At 41.4% G+C, this 16888-nt stretch overlaps 1 protein-coding gene across 4 annotated transcripts; it reads right to left on the reverse strand.

The window, feature by feature from the left end:
• Positions 1 to 5: 5 nt before the first annotated feature.
• Positions 6 to 16855, reverse strand: DNAJC2 (DnaJ heat shock protein family (Hsp40) member C2). Of its 4 annotated transcripts, none has more exons than XM_031595204.2 (17): positions 16675 to 16855; positions 15593 to 15783; positions 14992 to 15067; positions 13314 to 13412; positions 10981 to 11122; positions 9702 to 9782; positions 8981 to 9046; positions 7295 to 7386; positions 7076 to 7197; positions 6302 to 6451; positions 5925 to 6013; positions 5769 to 5838; positions 4297 to 4481; positions 2955 to 3055; positions 1963 to 2070; positions 1196 to 1350; positions 6 to 124 (listed from the first exon to the last, which is right to left on the reverse strand). In XM_031595204.2, the coding sequence occupies exons 1-17, from the start codon at positions 16730 to 16732 to the stop codon at positions 50 to 52; spliced, it is 1860 nt and encodes a 619-aa protein (XP_031451064.1). In that variant the 5' UTR covers positions 16733 to 16855; the 3' UTR covers positions 6 to 49. The 4 variants fall into 4 exon arrangements, with proteins under 4 accessions (XP_031451064.1, XP_031451152.1, XP_031451238.1 ...); XM_031595292.2 differs by having other exon boundaries at positions 15593 to 15694; positions 16675 to 16826; XM_031595378.2 differs by lacking the exon at positions 16675 to 16855 and adding an exon at positions 16479 to 16560.
• Positions 16856 to 16888: the final 33 nt, after the last annotated feature.

Raw genomic sequence — 16888 nt, forward strand, 5'->3', positions numbered from 1 at the left:
ATGTATAGTATTTGCATTTTTATTATAAAACAAAGATTGTCAGTAAAAGTCATTTCTTGACTTTAGTAGCATTCATCACTTGTTCTTGAGCAGCTTTCTTTGCCTTGACCATTTCAACGAGTTCCTGGAGAGTTGGGGAAAAAAAAAACACACAACTTATTGAAATGTACAGCTTATCTATGCAGGCAGCCTGAAACTGCCTTTAATGCTAGGACTGCATTAAAAAAAGAGGTGACCAGAAGGAAGAGGGAGGTGATTGTCCCCCTCTACTCAGCTCTGAGGCCCCATCTGGAGTACTGTGTCCAGGTCTGGGGCCCCCAGTACTGGAAGGATGTGGAGCTCTTGGAGTGGGTCCTGAGGAGGACCATTAAGATGATCAGAGGGCTGGAGCACCTCGCCTATGAGGAAAGGTTGGGGGAACTGGGATTGTTTAGCTTGGAGAAAAGAAGGCTCCAGGGAGACCTCATTGTGGCCTTCCAGTACTTGAAGGGAGCATATAAACAGGAATGGGAATGGCTGTTTACGAGGGTGGATAGTGATAGGATAAGGGGAGGAGGTGGTCTTAAACTGAGCCAGGGAAGGTTTAGGTTAGATACTAGGAGGAAGTTTTTCACACAGGGGTTGGTGACGCACTGGAACAGGTTGCCCAAGGAGGCTGTGGATGCCCCATCCCTGCAGGCATTCAAGGCCAGGCTGGATGTGGCTCTGGGCAGCCTGGTCTGGTGGTTGGTGACCCTGCACATAGCAGGGGGGTTGAAACTAGATGATCATTGTGGACCTTTTCAACCCAGGCCACTCTACGATAGTGAACAATCCGGACAGTTTAATACTGTAACACTAGAAAGAAACCAATTAATACTGACATGGGGTTGAAGATCAACGCTCATCCACTTCTCACAATACAAAATACAAAGGGGGCTATGGATAGGACTTCACAATCTCTAATAACTTGTTGTCACATTTAAGACAAATTTTAAGAGGTAGACTCTTATTCCCAGCTTCTACCTTCACTACTTTCAGGGAAAGAAAATGTAGTCCTTACTGCTCTTTTGGGGCCAAATTACAAAAAAGATAATTCCCTCTAAAGCTCCATCTTGTGCTAGCTTGCTGTTGTCAGGTACAGTGCCTGGGAGGGGGGCAACAGTAAACACAATAGATTCTAATGAGACTAGATTACAGGGTAAGAAAACCTTACCTTATATCGCTTCATGCAGTCTTTTTTTGACCGGCCTGGGACAGCTGCTGCTATTTTCTCCCATCTTTCAGGAGTATTTACTGGGTAAGTCTTCAATGCTTGCTCTAAAAGTTTTTGTTCTTCTGTAGTCCAAGGGGATGAATCTAAAGGTGATCCTGTTTTCAAATGCAAATGTGACACAAAAAAATGTTTAGTAACAAACTTTTGAGATAAGCATAATACCATTAAAAAAATCATAGATTTTAAATCCAGTGCTGGCCAACTGGCATGTGTGATCTTTGAATACAGCACAGAATCTTTGGAAGGTATAAGATAAGCAGGTGTTAGATAACCATAGCTGTCCTGAGAAATCACATCCTTAGGGCAGCGATGTTGCTTTTCCTTTTGTTTTTCAGTAAGTCTGTTGCAAGACCCTGGAAGGTTTGATTGGAGGTGTTTGGGCTTTAACAGGAAACCAAAGCTTAGCTGTAGGATGATCCTATATTTCAAGACATCCCTTCATGTCTACTGTTTCCTGAAAATGAGGAGCATATGATCTCAAAATCAGATTTAATCTGTTGCCTCACAAAGAAGCATTTCAACTGTCACTGCTTCGTTAACCATGGTTTGAACTACATGTATGAGAAATGATCAAATAAATCCAGTAACTGAGCTCGCATCACCTTCTTACTAAAATTTCTTTGTAAGCAAGTCTGAAGTTACAGATTACTTTCTTATTAAGATGCACAGAGACAGCTGTGCAAGAAGGGCTCCCTTTTCACCTTTACCTTCAAATCGCTCTGAGGGGGCAGCACTGTCCATCTGAGGCACCACACCATGTTCCTTTTTAAATTTGTCAAACGCTTTCTTGTTGATATCATCTTTTTGATGAGGGTCTATGAGAAACAGAATAGTTATTGCAACAAAACAGAAGCCAGCTATAATAGTAAAAACATTGCAGCAGATATCTTAACAGGCACAGAATAACAAAAAATAAAAGCCCCAATTCATGCTTCCTTTATGACAATGGCAAAGAGGTTGGTAGATAAAAATACTGTTCAGGGCCCAATACACTTTGCTCAAAGCATCAGGCCCTCCAACTCCTATTTCATTTTATGCTGCTGAAATAAATACCTCCTCCATGTAAACTTAAGCCTGAAAGTGCTGCTTCAGTGTGATTGAAAGGGATTGTCTTGTCTAAGGACTGCGGCACAGATCTCCTGCCTTATCCAGACTACCTGTGGCTCAGGAGCAGTCAGGAATACAGGCAGTCCTCCAACCTCCTTATATAGATATGTGGCACAGAGAAACAACTTTAATGCTGTTTTTTGTTTGTTTGTTTCCCCCTATAGTAGCATGTTTTGCTTTTCCTTGAGAACATAATCCAGAGCCTTTTCTCAGTATCCCAGCTCTCTAGGCTCCTACAGCCTACAAAAGCCGTGTTAATTTATCTGTCTGACTGGTGTTGAATCTCACAGCTGGGTGGACAGTTCCTCTCACTCAACGTATAGGAATAGGGCCTAGACATTTACAGGTGCATTGAGTTAGATTAAAAGAATTTCAGGGATTCACTCATGAGGTAAAGACTTCATGTGATAACTATTAAGAAGGAAATACTGAGTCACAGAAATGCTCCTCTAAGTTTTCCACCTGAGCTACGATTCTTTTCAGGATATAGAGAGCATTTTCTCCCAACAGACACATTGTGCTGTTTGAAGAAGATTGAGCTGTACACAAACGTGCAGACCATCTCAGTACAAAAATAAACAAATACAGTTACCAAGCTTCTGGAGGCTCTTTGCTTTATTGATGACATCTTTTGCTGTTCGTTTTATTCCAGTGGTAGAATGCAAGTTCATGTAGTTGGCAATAACTTCCCACCTAAAACAAGGACAGAAAGGGGAAAAACAGAACATAATATAGTTGCTTATCTTTGTACAAGCTACAATCAAGCTTCTGTATGCAGCTAAACATATACCAACTCCTAAGTTAAATTTATTAGTACTAAAACACATGAAAAATCTCAGTAACTAATATGGAAAGTTTTTAGTTACTAAATACTATGTTTCTGTTAAGAATTCAGTCAGCTTGTGTGAGTTTCTTGCCTTCTCGGACATAAAAGGCAAGGGGGTAGAATGCAGGTGTGGAAGTGCAGAACTACAGTCCTTGAGACCGCTTGGCTGTTGCTTATCTGAATTCCCTAAACAACTCCAATATAAAATCCTGCACTGCCACTGAAATGGCAGGGACGTTATTAACGCTTTTTCCAGTGCCCCTTGAAAGAGGGCCTAAACACCAGATAAAGGAGATTCAGCAGGAGAGAACTGGAACAACCCAGCCCCAGAATTATCCACAGTGCATCTTAGAAAACAGAGGGGAAGATGTGCACCTGGATCAGACAGGAGCATCACAGATCAAGGCCTATGCTCTTGCTGTTCCTGACTGCTGATACGCAGTACAGAAACAAATATCACTATCCTAAGTATGAAGGCTTGGGTTTGTTTATTTTTTGGTTCAAAGTAGGCATCAAAATCTGGACATAGAGGCTTAAAATCTGCAAATCCTAAGTGAAAGAAGGTATTTCAAATCTGGGAAAGATAAGAATTTAAGGCATGAGGAAGTGATCACCAACACTTTCTGTCAATCCCAGCCTTTCATTTTTTCCCAGCTCTCTCCCAAAGAGAGAAGAGGCACTTAGCTCTGTGTGTTTTCCTCCTAAAATGTAGAAGAGAAACAGCAACACATTCACTGTGGGACTACTGCAAGTAGCTTACACACTTGTGTTCCCACCCAACTGGATCACAGTCACTGTTCCAGTTTTGTTCTGGGCTTTAATGACTGGCGCCCGTCATGAGCCCTATGCAAACGTGTAGCAGGGCACAATCTTGCTGATGGACTGAGGCCCAGCTGAGTGAAACAAATAGGGCCAGAAGTAAATCCAGACACATTTACAGCACAGTATTAACAGAAGAGAAACCAGAGGCTGTTCAACAGTCAAGGAAAAGAAGGAAATTTAAAGAGTCCTACTGACATATTTAGGATGGTCTGAAAATAAGGTGTACTATGCTTGTTATTTACTTAAAATTATTAGTTAGCTTTGTAACAACAGAACTAAGAAGTACCTTGAATTAGTCCCTGCTGGGAAGAGGTTCACTGCTTTAATTAATAACTGTAAGTCATCTTCTGGCCAGTTTTTACTCCCACCTCCGCCACCTGTTGTTGACTTCTCTGAACTCTTTGTTGCTTGGCGCATACGAGCCTCTGCCTCTTCTTTCTCTCGCCTTATTTGTTCATTTATTTCTTCTATCTGAGGAGTTGTAAATGAGCATTTTCATTTTTTAAGAAAGAAACATTTTATGGTGCTACAAACCCCCCTCTCTGGAATTGCTTTGAGCCTTGAATTTTGCTTAGTTTCTGTTCTGCACATGATGCATGAAGAAACAGAGCTCATCTGATTCAGCATTCTTTCCCTCTGTCATGTGCACAAATGTAGCCATCCCAGATTAGCAGCTACAGTAGAAGTCCATCCCAAGTTCACTAAGAAACACAAGGATTAAGGCAAGATTTCTGAATATAATGGGAATATCCACACTAACATCTGACACCAAGAGACAGATCCACAGAAGGATTAAGAACCTGAACTGGCTAGTGGCAACAGTCCAACATCCGTTCTGAGTACAGCAACTCCCAAAGCTTCCAGTACAATTGCTACCTAACCCTGGTTAGGCCAGAAATTCTCAATTATTATGATTATAATTCAAGTGAAAGCTTTAATAGGATAGGTAAATTAGCATTAACGTAATAACACAAACTTCAGCTACCCACTGTTTACTCAGGCTTAGGTGGCCATATGTACAGTTTGTTAGCAAGCAGAACTGAATTTATCACACATCCTTGTCAACTGTAATCACATCTTGAGACAGCAGTTAAATACCATTCACGTATCTACTTCTGAGTAGATAACTGGATGTACAGTACAGTCCTGATAACATTAAAACATTAAATGCTTACAGTTCTTGGAAGGATGCTCACCATCTCTTAATTAAGTCTTCCTGGCAAAAGGAAAACTACCTTAGTTAATTTTTATTAAAGCAGAACAGCTTTAAAGAGGGACGGAAAGGTCAATATCCTATTTTGAAACACTCTCCTGGATACTGAGAAACTGGATTAAATCATACACAGTGAAAGAGAGATTTCAGTCTTAATTTTTCAGTTGTCTGATGAGAAAACCTAACCCTGGGATGGGGGCAGATGGTCTTCTCCATAATAAAGTTCACAGATGTTACTCAAAAGCTGATGAGAGAAAGCATCTTATTCTCTCTGCAAGACATGAGTTCAGCCTTGTTACTCCAAATAGATTTGCTTTCCTGGCAAATTGAAGCAGATTCTTGTGGAGGTTCGTGAATCTTGAGCACAAGTGTCTTGCTTTTCCTATACTTTGGTATCCAACCCACTGGCCCTTCCATGTGTCTACAGCATCTAAAACCTTCTGTGGATCCAGTCCCAGGTCATGAACAGTAGAGGCAGGATTTCTCTTTTGTAAAAGAATTGGTTGAGATTGCTCTCATTCCCCTTCTACAGGATATATAATTACCTGTTTTACTACAGCTGCCTTTCCTCCTTCCCTTGTTGTGGATGTAAGTGCTTCATTCAAGCACTGCAGACTAAAAATAAATGATTAAGTTACAATGCATTGCTAGTAGAAAGGTGGATATCAAAACGAGCAGGAATAAGGAGTAAGAAAACTTACCTTGCTAGCTCAAGACGATCACAAAGTTTTTCCACCTCCTCCATCATTTTAACACAATCTGCCTCATTATCAGAAAAGTAATTCCAGTTCTGGAAGCAGAAATACATGTTCTGCAAAGTTCTTGAACTTTATTGTCCTGACCCTTCAGACAAAATCTTAACACACAGCATTCTTCAGTCACTGTGCTTCGGCCTATTCGGTCAGCCTTACTCAGAACTGCACGGTAAGTACGCATTTTAGCATCTTGCTGTTTAGCAAACCCACTTTTCTATACCCATCTCTGACCACAAGAACAAGCGCAAGATAAGCTCTGATCTAAGCAAGCATAATAATTTCACTCACATAACCTGTATTCCACTATGGTAACACTGAAGTACCTTGCATGTTGTTCTCAATTTTTGCCTTTCCTTCTTGATTGCTTTTTTCTGTATCTCTTTTTCCTTCTTTGCTACTAATGCTTGTTGCCTAACTTCTTCTTCCTCCTTTTCTTTTGCTAACCGTGCTGCTTCTAATTCTGCTTGTCTTTGCTGCAATCAAAGAAAAAAAACAACAAAACAACCAACAACACAAAACAAACACACAAAAACATACACAAAGCAAAGTCATGCTATTATAAGGTCATTCAATATTAAAATCTGTAGTTTCCATATTTTGTAGTACAGCAATACTTCAGTGTTGTCTTTGAAAGTACTTTTTAGTACCCTACAATTGCCAAGCCTTTCATTCTGAATGCTGTTTCCAGAGACATATTTTCCAAGCTGTTAATATTAATCAAGTAGGTAATATTACCTCAAAGTGTTTCACAGCAAGCAACTGCTTGCAGACCATACCCATAAAGTGGATAGAGCTGCTTGCTTTATGTTAGAGGAAGGCACGTCACAGAAGTTAGTGAGTGCCTTTAAGACAGAGGGAGTGTATGCAATAACAAAACCCAATTCTGCAAGTTTTTCATTTCAGATCCATGCTCCTTATTTTCATCTCTTTCTCAGAAGGCTGTCAGCCTTGTACTGCCTGTTATCAAGGACAATGCATCTGTAAAGCCCAAGATAACTTTAACAGTAACTTTCTGACACATCTAGAAGCTGAAGCCTCTAGATCAGGTGTAAGTGAATCAGGCTTTTTCAACAAAATAAACCAAGTGGTTAACTTACTTTTTCTCTTGCCTCTTGTTCTTTTCGTTTTGCTTCTACCTTTGCTTTCTTCTCTGCTTCTTTCTTTGCCTTTTCTTCCTCCTTAAATTTTTTTATCCTGGGATCACAGCTATATGCATTGTCTGGCAGAGGAAAGGACACATCACATACAAAAGAAAAACAGAGCTTTTCTGCTGTTAGTTAACAAATCTCTTTTACAAGAGCAGTTTGTATGCTCACCAACAAGTATCCTAATTCTGTTCATCTCCTCTTTTTTTCTCAGTGCTCTGGCGGCCCTATTCTGCTTTTCGATCCATCTTCTTTCATCTCGACTGCAAAGGGAGAACGTAGTTAGTTCAGCACTAATGCACAACACAGAGTCTGTAGCTGTCAGAAATTCAGCAACAAACTATTTCAGAGTTTCCCCACATGGATGCTTTTCTGCAAATATTTCAACAATAAACTTCAAAAAAAGAATTTCCAGGCCCCAAGATGGTGTCCCAAGTGTTTAAACAATCAAACAAACCTGCCGAACACCTGACAAAACAGGCGTCTCACCTCTCATTACAGGGAATGGCATCATGGACTCTCTTTCCAAAATACAATCCATTTGCTGACCTAACATTAAGCTTGAGCAAAACAACTGAAATGGTAGTATATAGTTTAATTAAAGGGCAGCAGTATAATTAATGCCAATTATCACCATTTCACAGAAAATAGGCTGTGTCAAGTAAACGTGCGTGTACAGAACTCTTTCCATGAATTACTCATCCATACAACCAAATGCAGATAAATATCCTTTGGAACAAAGGAAACAATCCCCATAGGAGTAGGGAAGTTAGTAACAGACTGAAGGATTAGAACAGATGTGCAACATAATCTTAGCCAAGAAAGGATGACAAGAATCACGAGAAGAAGAACAGGAAGCCAAAACGAACAGGAAGCAGACATTGAATGACTGGAATTAAGTACAATACAGGGCTATGCAAATAATTCAAGAGCTTTCCAATAAGAAACCTAGAAAATAATCTATCAAAAATACAACTGGTATAAAATTGATTACAGTGCCTTCACAGAACCTTCACAGGAGAACTTTCCAGAAAGACTCCAGAAAAAGAAAAAACAAATTAAGTGCAGAAAAAGGCATAAGAGAAACAAATGTCCAGCTGAGCCTAAGTATGGCACCAGCATTAGACACAGAAGTGGCTAACTGCTGCAGCTAACTACAAAACTGGTTTCTGTTCAGACATGGAACAGGAGGTTTATGTAATTATGGAGATACAGGAGTGACTGAGTGAAAGGTTGTGTCCTGTGAAATACAGGTCAGACTAAATGATTCAGTGCTTTATTTTAATTTAAATGTTCTGTGTTTATAAGAATAGAATTAGAATGTATTTTCCAACAGCAACATGGTCTGGGTAATTCAGCTACTATCACTATACCAAGAAGTATGCAATTTTTATTAACATCAAGCCATCAAAAATAATAATTCTATATTCCAGGAAGCATTGCTTGTCTCAGCATAGTTTAACACAAAGTTGGAGAAAGAAACAATATCTGCTTACTCATCTACTCTGTTTTTGGTCTGGTTCAACTTTTCAGGCAGGTTAAGAATAAGAAGCCTGAACTTCAATGAACACACAGGAGATGTTTTTAAACTCTTTTTTTTTTTTCCCCAACCAAAACAAATTCAAAGTACCTTAGAAACACCCCAGAACTATTCAATCTCACAACTAAGAAACCAAACCAAATTCCAAAAGCCCACAGTCCAGTTCAAATCCACAGCTGACTACTGAGCTGGGAGAGCAGAACCCCATCTCAGCTCAGTAGCCTTTCCTCCTCTGTTTTATAGTCTGAATACAAGAAGACTTTCCAACGTGCCATTAGTCTCTTACCCTCCTACCAAATTTCTTTTTACTTACATACCATTCTGCTTTTTCTTTTTCTTCTTCATCTAAATAAGAAAACTCTCTCCAGGAATCAAAATTATACCTACATTAAATACAAAAATAACAAGAATTAATGAAAAAAAAATAGAAGAAGACAGCAAAACTATTAGAAACAAACAATGTTCTTCAGTATTAGGTTTTTTGGTAGGCACTTACACAACTTTTACAATTCATAAGGTATCATTTATAATTATACTGCACCTACAGTGATACCACTGTGTTAAGTCAATGCTATTGAAACTAATAATTCCTATTGCAGCATTAAGAGAGAAATCATTTAATCTTTATGTAGGCATCCATATTTAGCAGATGAGCCAAGCCATAAGCTCTGTGACTTTCGCAGACTAATCAGACCCTCTTTAACTAGGGGAGCTTAAATACCTGCTGGACACCTCCACTGCAAACAAGTGAAACAAACCCCCCCCTCCTACTGTGTGGGACAGCTCAGTTTGCAGCCACCCTGACCAAGCACTGTCCAAAATCCCTCTGCAACTGTAAATTTACAATGCAGGTGTCCTAGCTAGAATAAATCTAGCATGGTTTATGGAAGGCACCAAATAGCTGTGAAGCAATGTCATGACCTTACACAGCCAGAACAGACCATAGGGCAACAATCTACATACAAACAGGTCTGCAAACCTTTTATATTGCACACCTTGAACACTGTGAAGAGCAGCTGAGGTCATCACCTAACTTACCAAAATGAATAGAATGCATCTACCTCTTCAAATGAAGAGTTCACGTCCCCAAGTTTAGGAACATTTTTCTTATTTGACCATCTGTAAATAAATGGAAATGTTCAAGAAGTAATATATATGCAATCTTATTTCATCAAATGGCATGCGTTAAGTACAAATCAAAATGCCAGAAGTGAGTTTCCCTCCCACCACACAAATGGATCGTGAGGAAAGAGGAAGAAATCACGATTGTCTGCTCTAAATATCCCCCAGACTGTGCCTTGTTTGGGGAACTCTCCCAGAAAAGCAGCCTCCTGCTTCTCAGGCTTGACATATACAAGCAGATCTGATGGAGCACAAGCTACCAACACTAGTAACAGGGCCTCAATTCTCCACACACATCCTCCTGGTAGAGGAGCTTACAGAGAGTGAACAAAAGGTGCTCTGTGAGTAATGCAGCTCTTCAGTAGGCTACAACAACTTTCCCATGTTTTCTAACAGAGTACCAGAGAATAACACATGCTATGCCTGCATTCAATCTCTTTCCTACAAGGAGGGAACTATTCCATAGGCTCTAGAGTTTATTATTCCATGACAGAGAATCCATATCCCAACAGAGAAGGGACCATCTGACAGCCACAAAACCAGGTCTGAATCTCTGGATTGCTTACTAGGACACTTAATAAATCTACCTAAAATAAGCAGTAGATCATTCAGAATGCACTGTAAAATGCCTCATATAATAAAACACTTATATTAAAAAAAAAATTAAATAAATTGAGTTTAGACTTGTGACAGCCTTAATACAAAGTTAATTGGGAAGCATGAATCAAATGCAGGAAAAATCACACACCTTACAAGAGAGAATCACCAAATATTGACATTTATGTATATCTTCTCTCCCAACCAGCTAAATTGTGAACATAACTATTGTTAATGCCTCATCCTCATAAGAACATCATTAAGAAAGGAATTTTTATCAGTAGCATACACACACTTGGCATAGTAAATTACTTTAAGATGAAGCAAAGTGTTGTACAAACAAGACAGTACGTAATATGGAACTGAGAAGAGTCTCGTCTTTTTTAAGAAAATCTCATGGGTCAAACCCAGTCACTGGTGTGGCACTAGAGATTATTTTAAAAAGAAATCATTGAGAATGCCCTATTTTAATTGTGTTAATTTGATGAGAAGCACAATTCCCAGCATCCCTTAAAAACTGCACCTGCTACACACAATGCCAGAAGAGTTTGCAAATACTGACTCTGTTGCACAGCAAAAGCAGTAGGACATGGCTTACCTGGCATTTCTTTCAAAAACTGGTGAAAAAACTTCAAAGAAGTTTTCTTTTGCTTCACTTTTGGAAGGTACTGAGTTATCAAAAGTAGGATCTATGCTGTTGAATGCTCGTCGTTTCACAGGGTCAGACAGTATCTCATAAGCTGAAAAAAGTTACCAGACATCAAACACGAGACTGAGATGAGTTCTCCTGGCAAAGCAGGAATGCTAACAGAAAATGCTCTACATGTTTAAAAAGGTGCACCCAGATTTGTGTTTGATTCTCTACAGCCTGAAATTTAATTATTTTGGTTGCATCTCAACTCGTATTGCTGGCAATTCCTGTTTAACTGAGCAGGAAGAAAATGTCTATTAAAAACAACATATTTAACTATTAAAATGTAATAAATTAGATTATATTAAAAAAATCACAGAGCAGTCAAGTGAGTTGTCACTGATAGCTTGGGCATGACATCTTCAGGCTTTTATCTTGCACCAAATCCTTGCAGACAAATTAACAAACAGTCTTCTAAGTCCTGCAGTTGGGGAACAGCACATTACAACTTTATAACCTGTAAATCATACTGTGCAGCTCCAGTAAATTCTGGTCTTTTTTCCTCAAGGTAGCGTGGAATTTGTCTGTCAGACCTCCAATACCTATTATTTTTCATTAGGAGTAGAAATTCAAGGAAATCAAATTAACATTGCAATTATTAGTGGGCTTCTCTGACTGCTTTCCTGCAGAGAGAACACCACACCGTGAAGGTCACATCTTGCAAATGATAAGCTGGAGACCTTGATGCTTTGTGGTTCTGTAAACTGAGGAAGGAATGAATGCAAGGAAACAACAACAAACTGCTGTGTGCCAATCTTCCCTTGCCCCCAGGGACAGGGACTGCCTCTGCCAGTACTCTAAATGACATCAGTTGTCTTCTGCATTACAAGATGGGAGTTTCGACAACCCTCAGACCATTTCCCTAGTGCCACCTGTAGCTGAGTTCAGGAATATGCTGTATCTCAAACATCTGACAGTTTGAAACAACGCTGAACAAATGGACAAAATGTTTCTTGGGCTAATCAGGCAGCAGCAGAACTTTGTATGCAATTCTATATTGCCTGAAGATCTTAATTTCTGTTTGAAGCTGATTTTCTCAACAGCTGAAACAGGCGAGTGAATGATTAGAACAGGTGGGAAACAGGTTTTCCTACTAATTTTCAGATTTTAGGATTTTTTTTCCTGTTTCAAATCAAAACAAAGTCAAAATTATTCTGATATTTGTTAACATAATCTCAAAAAAGACTGGTTTCAGTCAATTCATAGAATCATCTCAGTTGGAAGAGACCTTTAAAAGTCATCTAGCCCAACTCCCCTGCAATGAACAGAGGCACCTACTGCTAGATCAGGTTGCTTACAGCTCTGTCCACTCTGATCTCCAATGGCTCCGGGGCAGGGCACCCACCACCTCTCTGGGCAATCTGTTCTGGTTATTCATCACTCTTATTGTAAGAAGAAAAAAAAACTTTCACCTTGTATCCAGTCTAAATCTCCTCTCATTTAGTTTGAAACAATTTCCCCTCGTCCCATCACAACAGACCCTGTAAAAGAGCCTGTCTCCTTCTTCGTTACAGCCCCAACAACACAGTTGTCGTTTATTTTTGAAAAGTTTTAGCACAACTCTATACAAGACTGTAAACATCATTAGCTCGTCTAATGCAACATTTCCTAACTTTTTAACAAACAAGAACAAGTCACTTAGAAGAAGGATTAGAAGATGCAAATTCCATGCTCTCTCTCCCCTACCCTGATTGAAATCATTTGTTTAAAAATAAAAGCACTTCTAGAAGCGTAAGTCTGGCTATACCTAAACTAATCTCTAAGTTTCTGCCATTAGCCAGCAGCAGCACTCTAGGTCACTGCAGGCAGGAATGAAATGTCATTCAGTACACTTGGTCATCTGTGGGCAAAAGCAAGCATCTGAGAAAACCGATATCCCAGATTAAATCAACAGACTTTCTGTTGGCAAAGTAAGAGCATTAGAATTCTGACTTTTTCCACTGCTGCTGGTGTCTTGTGGGAATTATTTTACAGTGTTTCATTTATTCTAGGCGTGTGGCAACCTCTAGTGGTTCACCCTTGCATACACTGTTGTAAGAGTTCACAATAACTTTTGCATCGTCACCAAGTGGCAAAGGTCGGTCAGCTGTATTTCCATACTGTCTCCACCCAAAGAGAAGTTACACTTCAGTGATGGCTGCTGGGTAAAGAAGTTTGCCAGAATAGAAATTCTATGGCTTTGTACAGTTCTTTAAAAGTAGCAACAGAGACAAATCTCATAAAAGAGGTCAATGACTTACCTTTAGTTATGCACGTAAAATAATCATTATCACCTTCTCCTATCTGCTCCCCTGCAGCTTTTCGCTTGTCTGGATGATGTTTCAAAACCATGGATTTATCTAGCAAGCAGATGCATAACATTTAGAAATGTTTCAGCACAAACACATACACACACATGTCTTTCTGGTCAAGTTCTCTACTGAGGCCTTAAATCCTAAGAGATAACTTATGGTTATCTTCAGAATGTCATCTGAAGTTGTTATCAAAGTTGTCTTAGAGCTCTACAGTCATCATGAGAGAGATGCCCCAGTTCTTGGTCAAGAACATTAAAGAAACCAGGTGTTGTTCTATGCAGTACTAAAACAGGACCCACAGTGACACTGCTAAGAACTCCAACAACCACGTACCAACTGCAACATAATTTTCTGTACAAGTCAGTAACTTGCTACGTGTGCTACCCAAGCCAGTTCCAAACATAAGGTAATGTGACCAAGCTGTAAGTGAAGAATGATTTCTATTTTTGTGCTCTCAGTGACCTCACAGTTGCTTGCCATGGCTTTGCTGATAGGCGACAGGCTGGCACATTGCCTTAGCTCAGTCAAGTGAGTCCAAAGGAAACCTTCTACCCACTGGCAAGTAACTTAACCTTCACCTGTGGTTTAACAGAGGACAGTGATTCTACTCATACAGGGACAGCTTTTTTACATAACTGTTTGCAAGACCAATTCACAAAGCTGTTGTCTAATTTCATAGAGAATTTCACAGTCAACTTCAATCTTCAAACAAATATTTGCAGTCAGCTCTTGGTCACACTGCTTTCTAGAAATAAAAGTTCTAAAGCCTGGCGTGATGTTTCTTGGTGTGTAAGTATCATAAAATACCCTTGATGACCCAAGCGCACTTGTGAACCTTCACATTTCATGATTTCAGACACAGGCCCACGATACCATTAAGCAGCACACTGCACTCCCAAGTGCTATTGTTTGCTTATCTGAAACACCAAGGGAATGCAACCTTACATGAACACATCCTTAACGGCTTGATAATAGCCCCAGCACTCAGCAACAGGAACTCTACACTTACCACACAGCAAAATGACCAAAAAAGAGCACAACTGAACTTCTCAGAGGTCTGAGTTACTTTTAGTACAATATTTAAATGCATGAAAATTTAACTGTTATCACTCTGTTCCCATGACACCCTGAGCCTACCACTTGGGAAGATAACAGCAGTATCTACTACACTTTTAAACATTCAGTAGCATTAAGGTGGCAGTTAACAATTTTAAGGGGGCTTGAAGGTAACAATTTGTTGAAACAGGCAGGGCAGGGCCAGACACATTTCTCAACCTTCCACTGAGCCTGGCTGCAGACTCCAAAATGCAGAAATATACAGTTACAGCCTATGTTGGGATTTGTTTGTCTGTTTGTTTTTTGTTGCTGTGGTTTGTTTGTTTTTAACCGAAAATCTTCAGATAAGAAAACAAGATGTGAACTCGGTGGAATTTTCCATTTCACTCGCTTTGGGCCTGTGGATTTCAGAACTGTGAAGTGAAATTACAAGCTGGTAAGCAATTGGAATCAAAGAGCAGGTCTGTGAAAATAGTAAAAAACTTCTTTGTGACATGTTTGTATTTGTATGTAGAAAACAGAGCTGTACTTCTGAAAGAAGAGTATGCTATAAGCAAAAGATACTTACGAGCTGCTTTGATTTGTTTCTGAGTAGCCCTATATCGTATATTTCCTAGCCCAAGAACTGCATAATGGTCTTGATTCTGAGGAAAAAAGAACAAGGAGCTCTAGTAAACAGTGACATATGTGATCTCAGAAGCCACAGCACACACAAAGCAACATCTTTAATAAAGCACATCTTTAAGGCAAAGGGCAGGATTCTTCTCTCCCATAATAAACATTTGAAAAAGCCCATAGGAACAACTTTTTTAGAGGTTGCTATAGAAACTCCAGTACCTTAACCCAAATAGTATTTAAGTATTGGATTGGATCCTGGAAAGTCTGATTGAATTGCTGTGTTTATACTAAGGCCACTAACAAAACTCCAGAATATAGAAGACTAAGTCCCCATCCCATGTGGTCTAGAGTTTGTCCTCAACTGATTACACACGGAAAACACAAAACCAGTCAAGTCTAATGCTGACAGACACAGAGAGATTCAGACTGGGTAAGGAGGGGGTCACTAGCAGCTGGGAATGGCAGGTAAATTTGTCAAGAGAGCTCCAGCAAAAAAAAACCAACATAAACCAAACCAAACCAAAACAGCATTGTCATTGCCAACGGAATACCTTCCAGTCCTTGGGATCAAGGGTTTTGAGCATAGGAAATTCTTCAAGTTGCAATTCCTCATCCCCTGATTCTTCAGAAAGTTCCTTTTCATCTTCTAACTCCTGGAAAGAGGCAGAAACATTTATGTTTCTCCTCTTAATAAATGCTTCAAACCATCTTCCCACAGGTTCCACTTGACAGAGCACTGATGCTATAAGCAAAAACACAAAAGCAACTTCACCTTCTGTGGCTTACTTTTTTGTTGTTAAAGCACCTCCAAAGTACTACATAACACAGCGCTGCAGATTGCCAAGTTACAGAATCACAGAGCAGGTTGGGTTGGAAGGGAACTCAAAGACCACCGAGTTCCAACCCCCTGGCTGCAGGTAGGGCCGGTACCCGCTGAATCAGGCGCTGCACCCCGTAACCAGGTACCAGCTCCGCTGCCCAGAGCCCCATCCAGCCCGGCCTGGAACAGCTCCAGGGATCCACAGCTTCACTGGCAGACAGTGCCAGTGCCTCACCACCCAATCCGTGACAAATTTCCCCTTAACCTCTATCCTCGATCTCCCCGATTATCGTTTCACACAGTTCCCCCTCGTCCTCACGCTATCTATCCGTGTAAAAAGTTTTCTTATCCCCTCCAGCTTCTAAGATCACACCAGGGAAGGCTGGCGGAGCTCTTCGGAGCCTTCTCTTCTCCGCACGAACTCCCTCAGGCTGCCTTCGCAGGAGACGTGCGGCAGCCCTCTGAGCATCCCGGCCTCCTCCGCACGCAGCCAACGTCCCGTGCTGGGATGCCGGGAGCCCCGCGGCGCCACGCACCCGGCCGCGTTCCCAAAGCCCGAGGAGCGCCTCCGCTCGCAGCTAACAGCCGTTACGCAGCTCCCTCCCCAGCGGCCGCACCTGTTGCCGCCGCCTCACACGCGAACCCCGAGGAAAGCCCCGAGCGCTCGGCGGACGAATCCCCCCCACCCCCCGTTCGGTTCTAAACCCCAACTTCCGCGCTTCCGCGGGCGGCCGCTTCGAGACCGCCCCTCTCAGCCCCCGCTTCGCCCGGGCGCCCGGCGCCGCTCGGGACGGCCGCCCTCCCCGCACCTACCGGCCGTCAGCGCGCCGGTGACCGCCGTCAGCTGCCCCTCGTGCGCCCCGCGCAGCATGGCGGCTCGGCGGGAGCGCGCGCCGGGCCTCAACCGCGGGAGCCGCCGGCCTGGCCTCGCCGGGTGCCGGGAGCCGGCGCATGGAGGCGCCCGGGGAGCGCTTCCGGGTCAGCGGCGGCGCGACGGAGCCGCGGGGCCGTGAGGGGGGAAGCGGGG

This window comes from Phasianus colchicus, chromosome 1 (genome assembly GCF_987193195.1).
Source record: "Phasianus colchicus chromosome 1, bPhaCol1.hap1.1, whole genome shotgun sequence".
In the NCBI taxonomy this organism is placed as follows: domain Eukaryota; kingdom Metazoa; phylum Chordata; class Aves; order Galliformes; family Phasianidae; genus Phasianus; species Phasianus colchicus.

Excerpts from the sequence above, each read along its gene's own strand:
- DNAJC2 (XM_031595204.2), bottom strand. The coding sequence starts at position 16,732 with ATGCTGCGCGGGGCGCACGAGGGGCAGCTGACGGCGGTCACCGGCGCG. Across the intron at positions 7,198-7,294 it reads CAGAATTAGGATACTTGTTG|ACAATGCATATAGCTGTGAT; the intron begins GTGAGCATACAA and ends TTCCTCTGCCAG. Across the intron at positions 2,071-2,954 it reads AAAGAGCCTCCAGAAGCTTG|ACCCTCATCAAAAAGATGAT; the intron begins GTAACTGTATTT and ends TGTTTCTCATAG.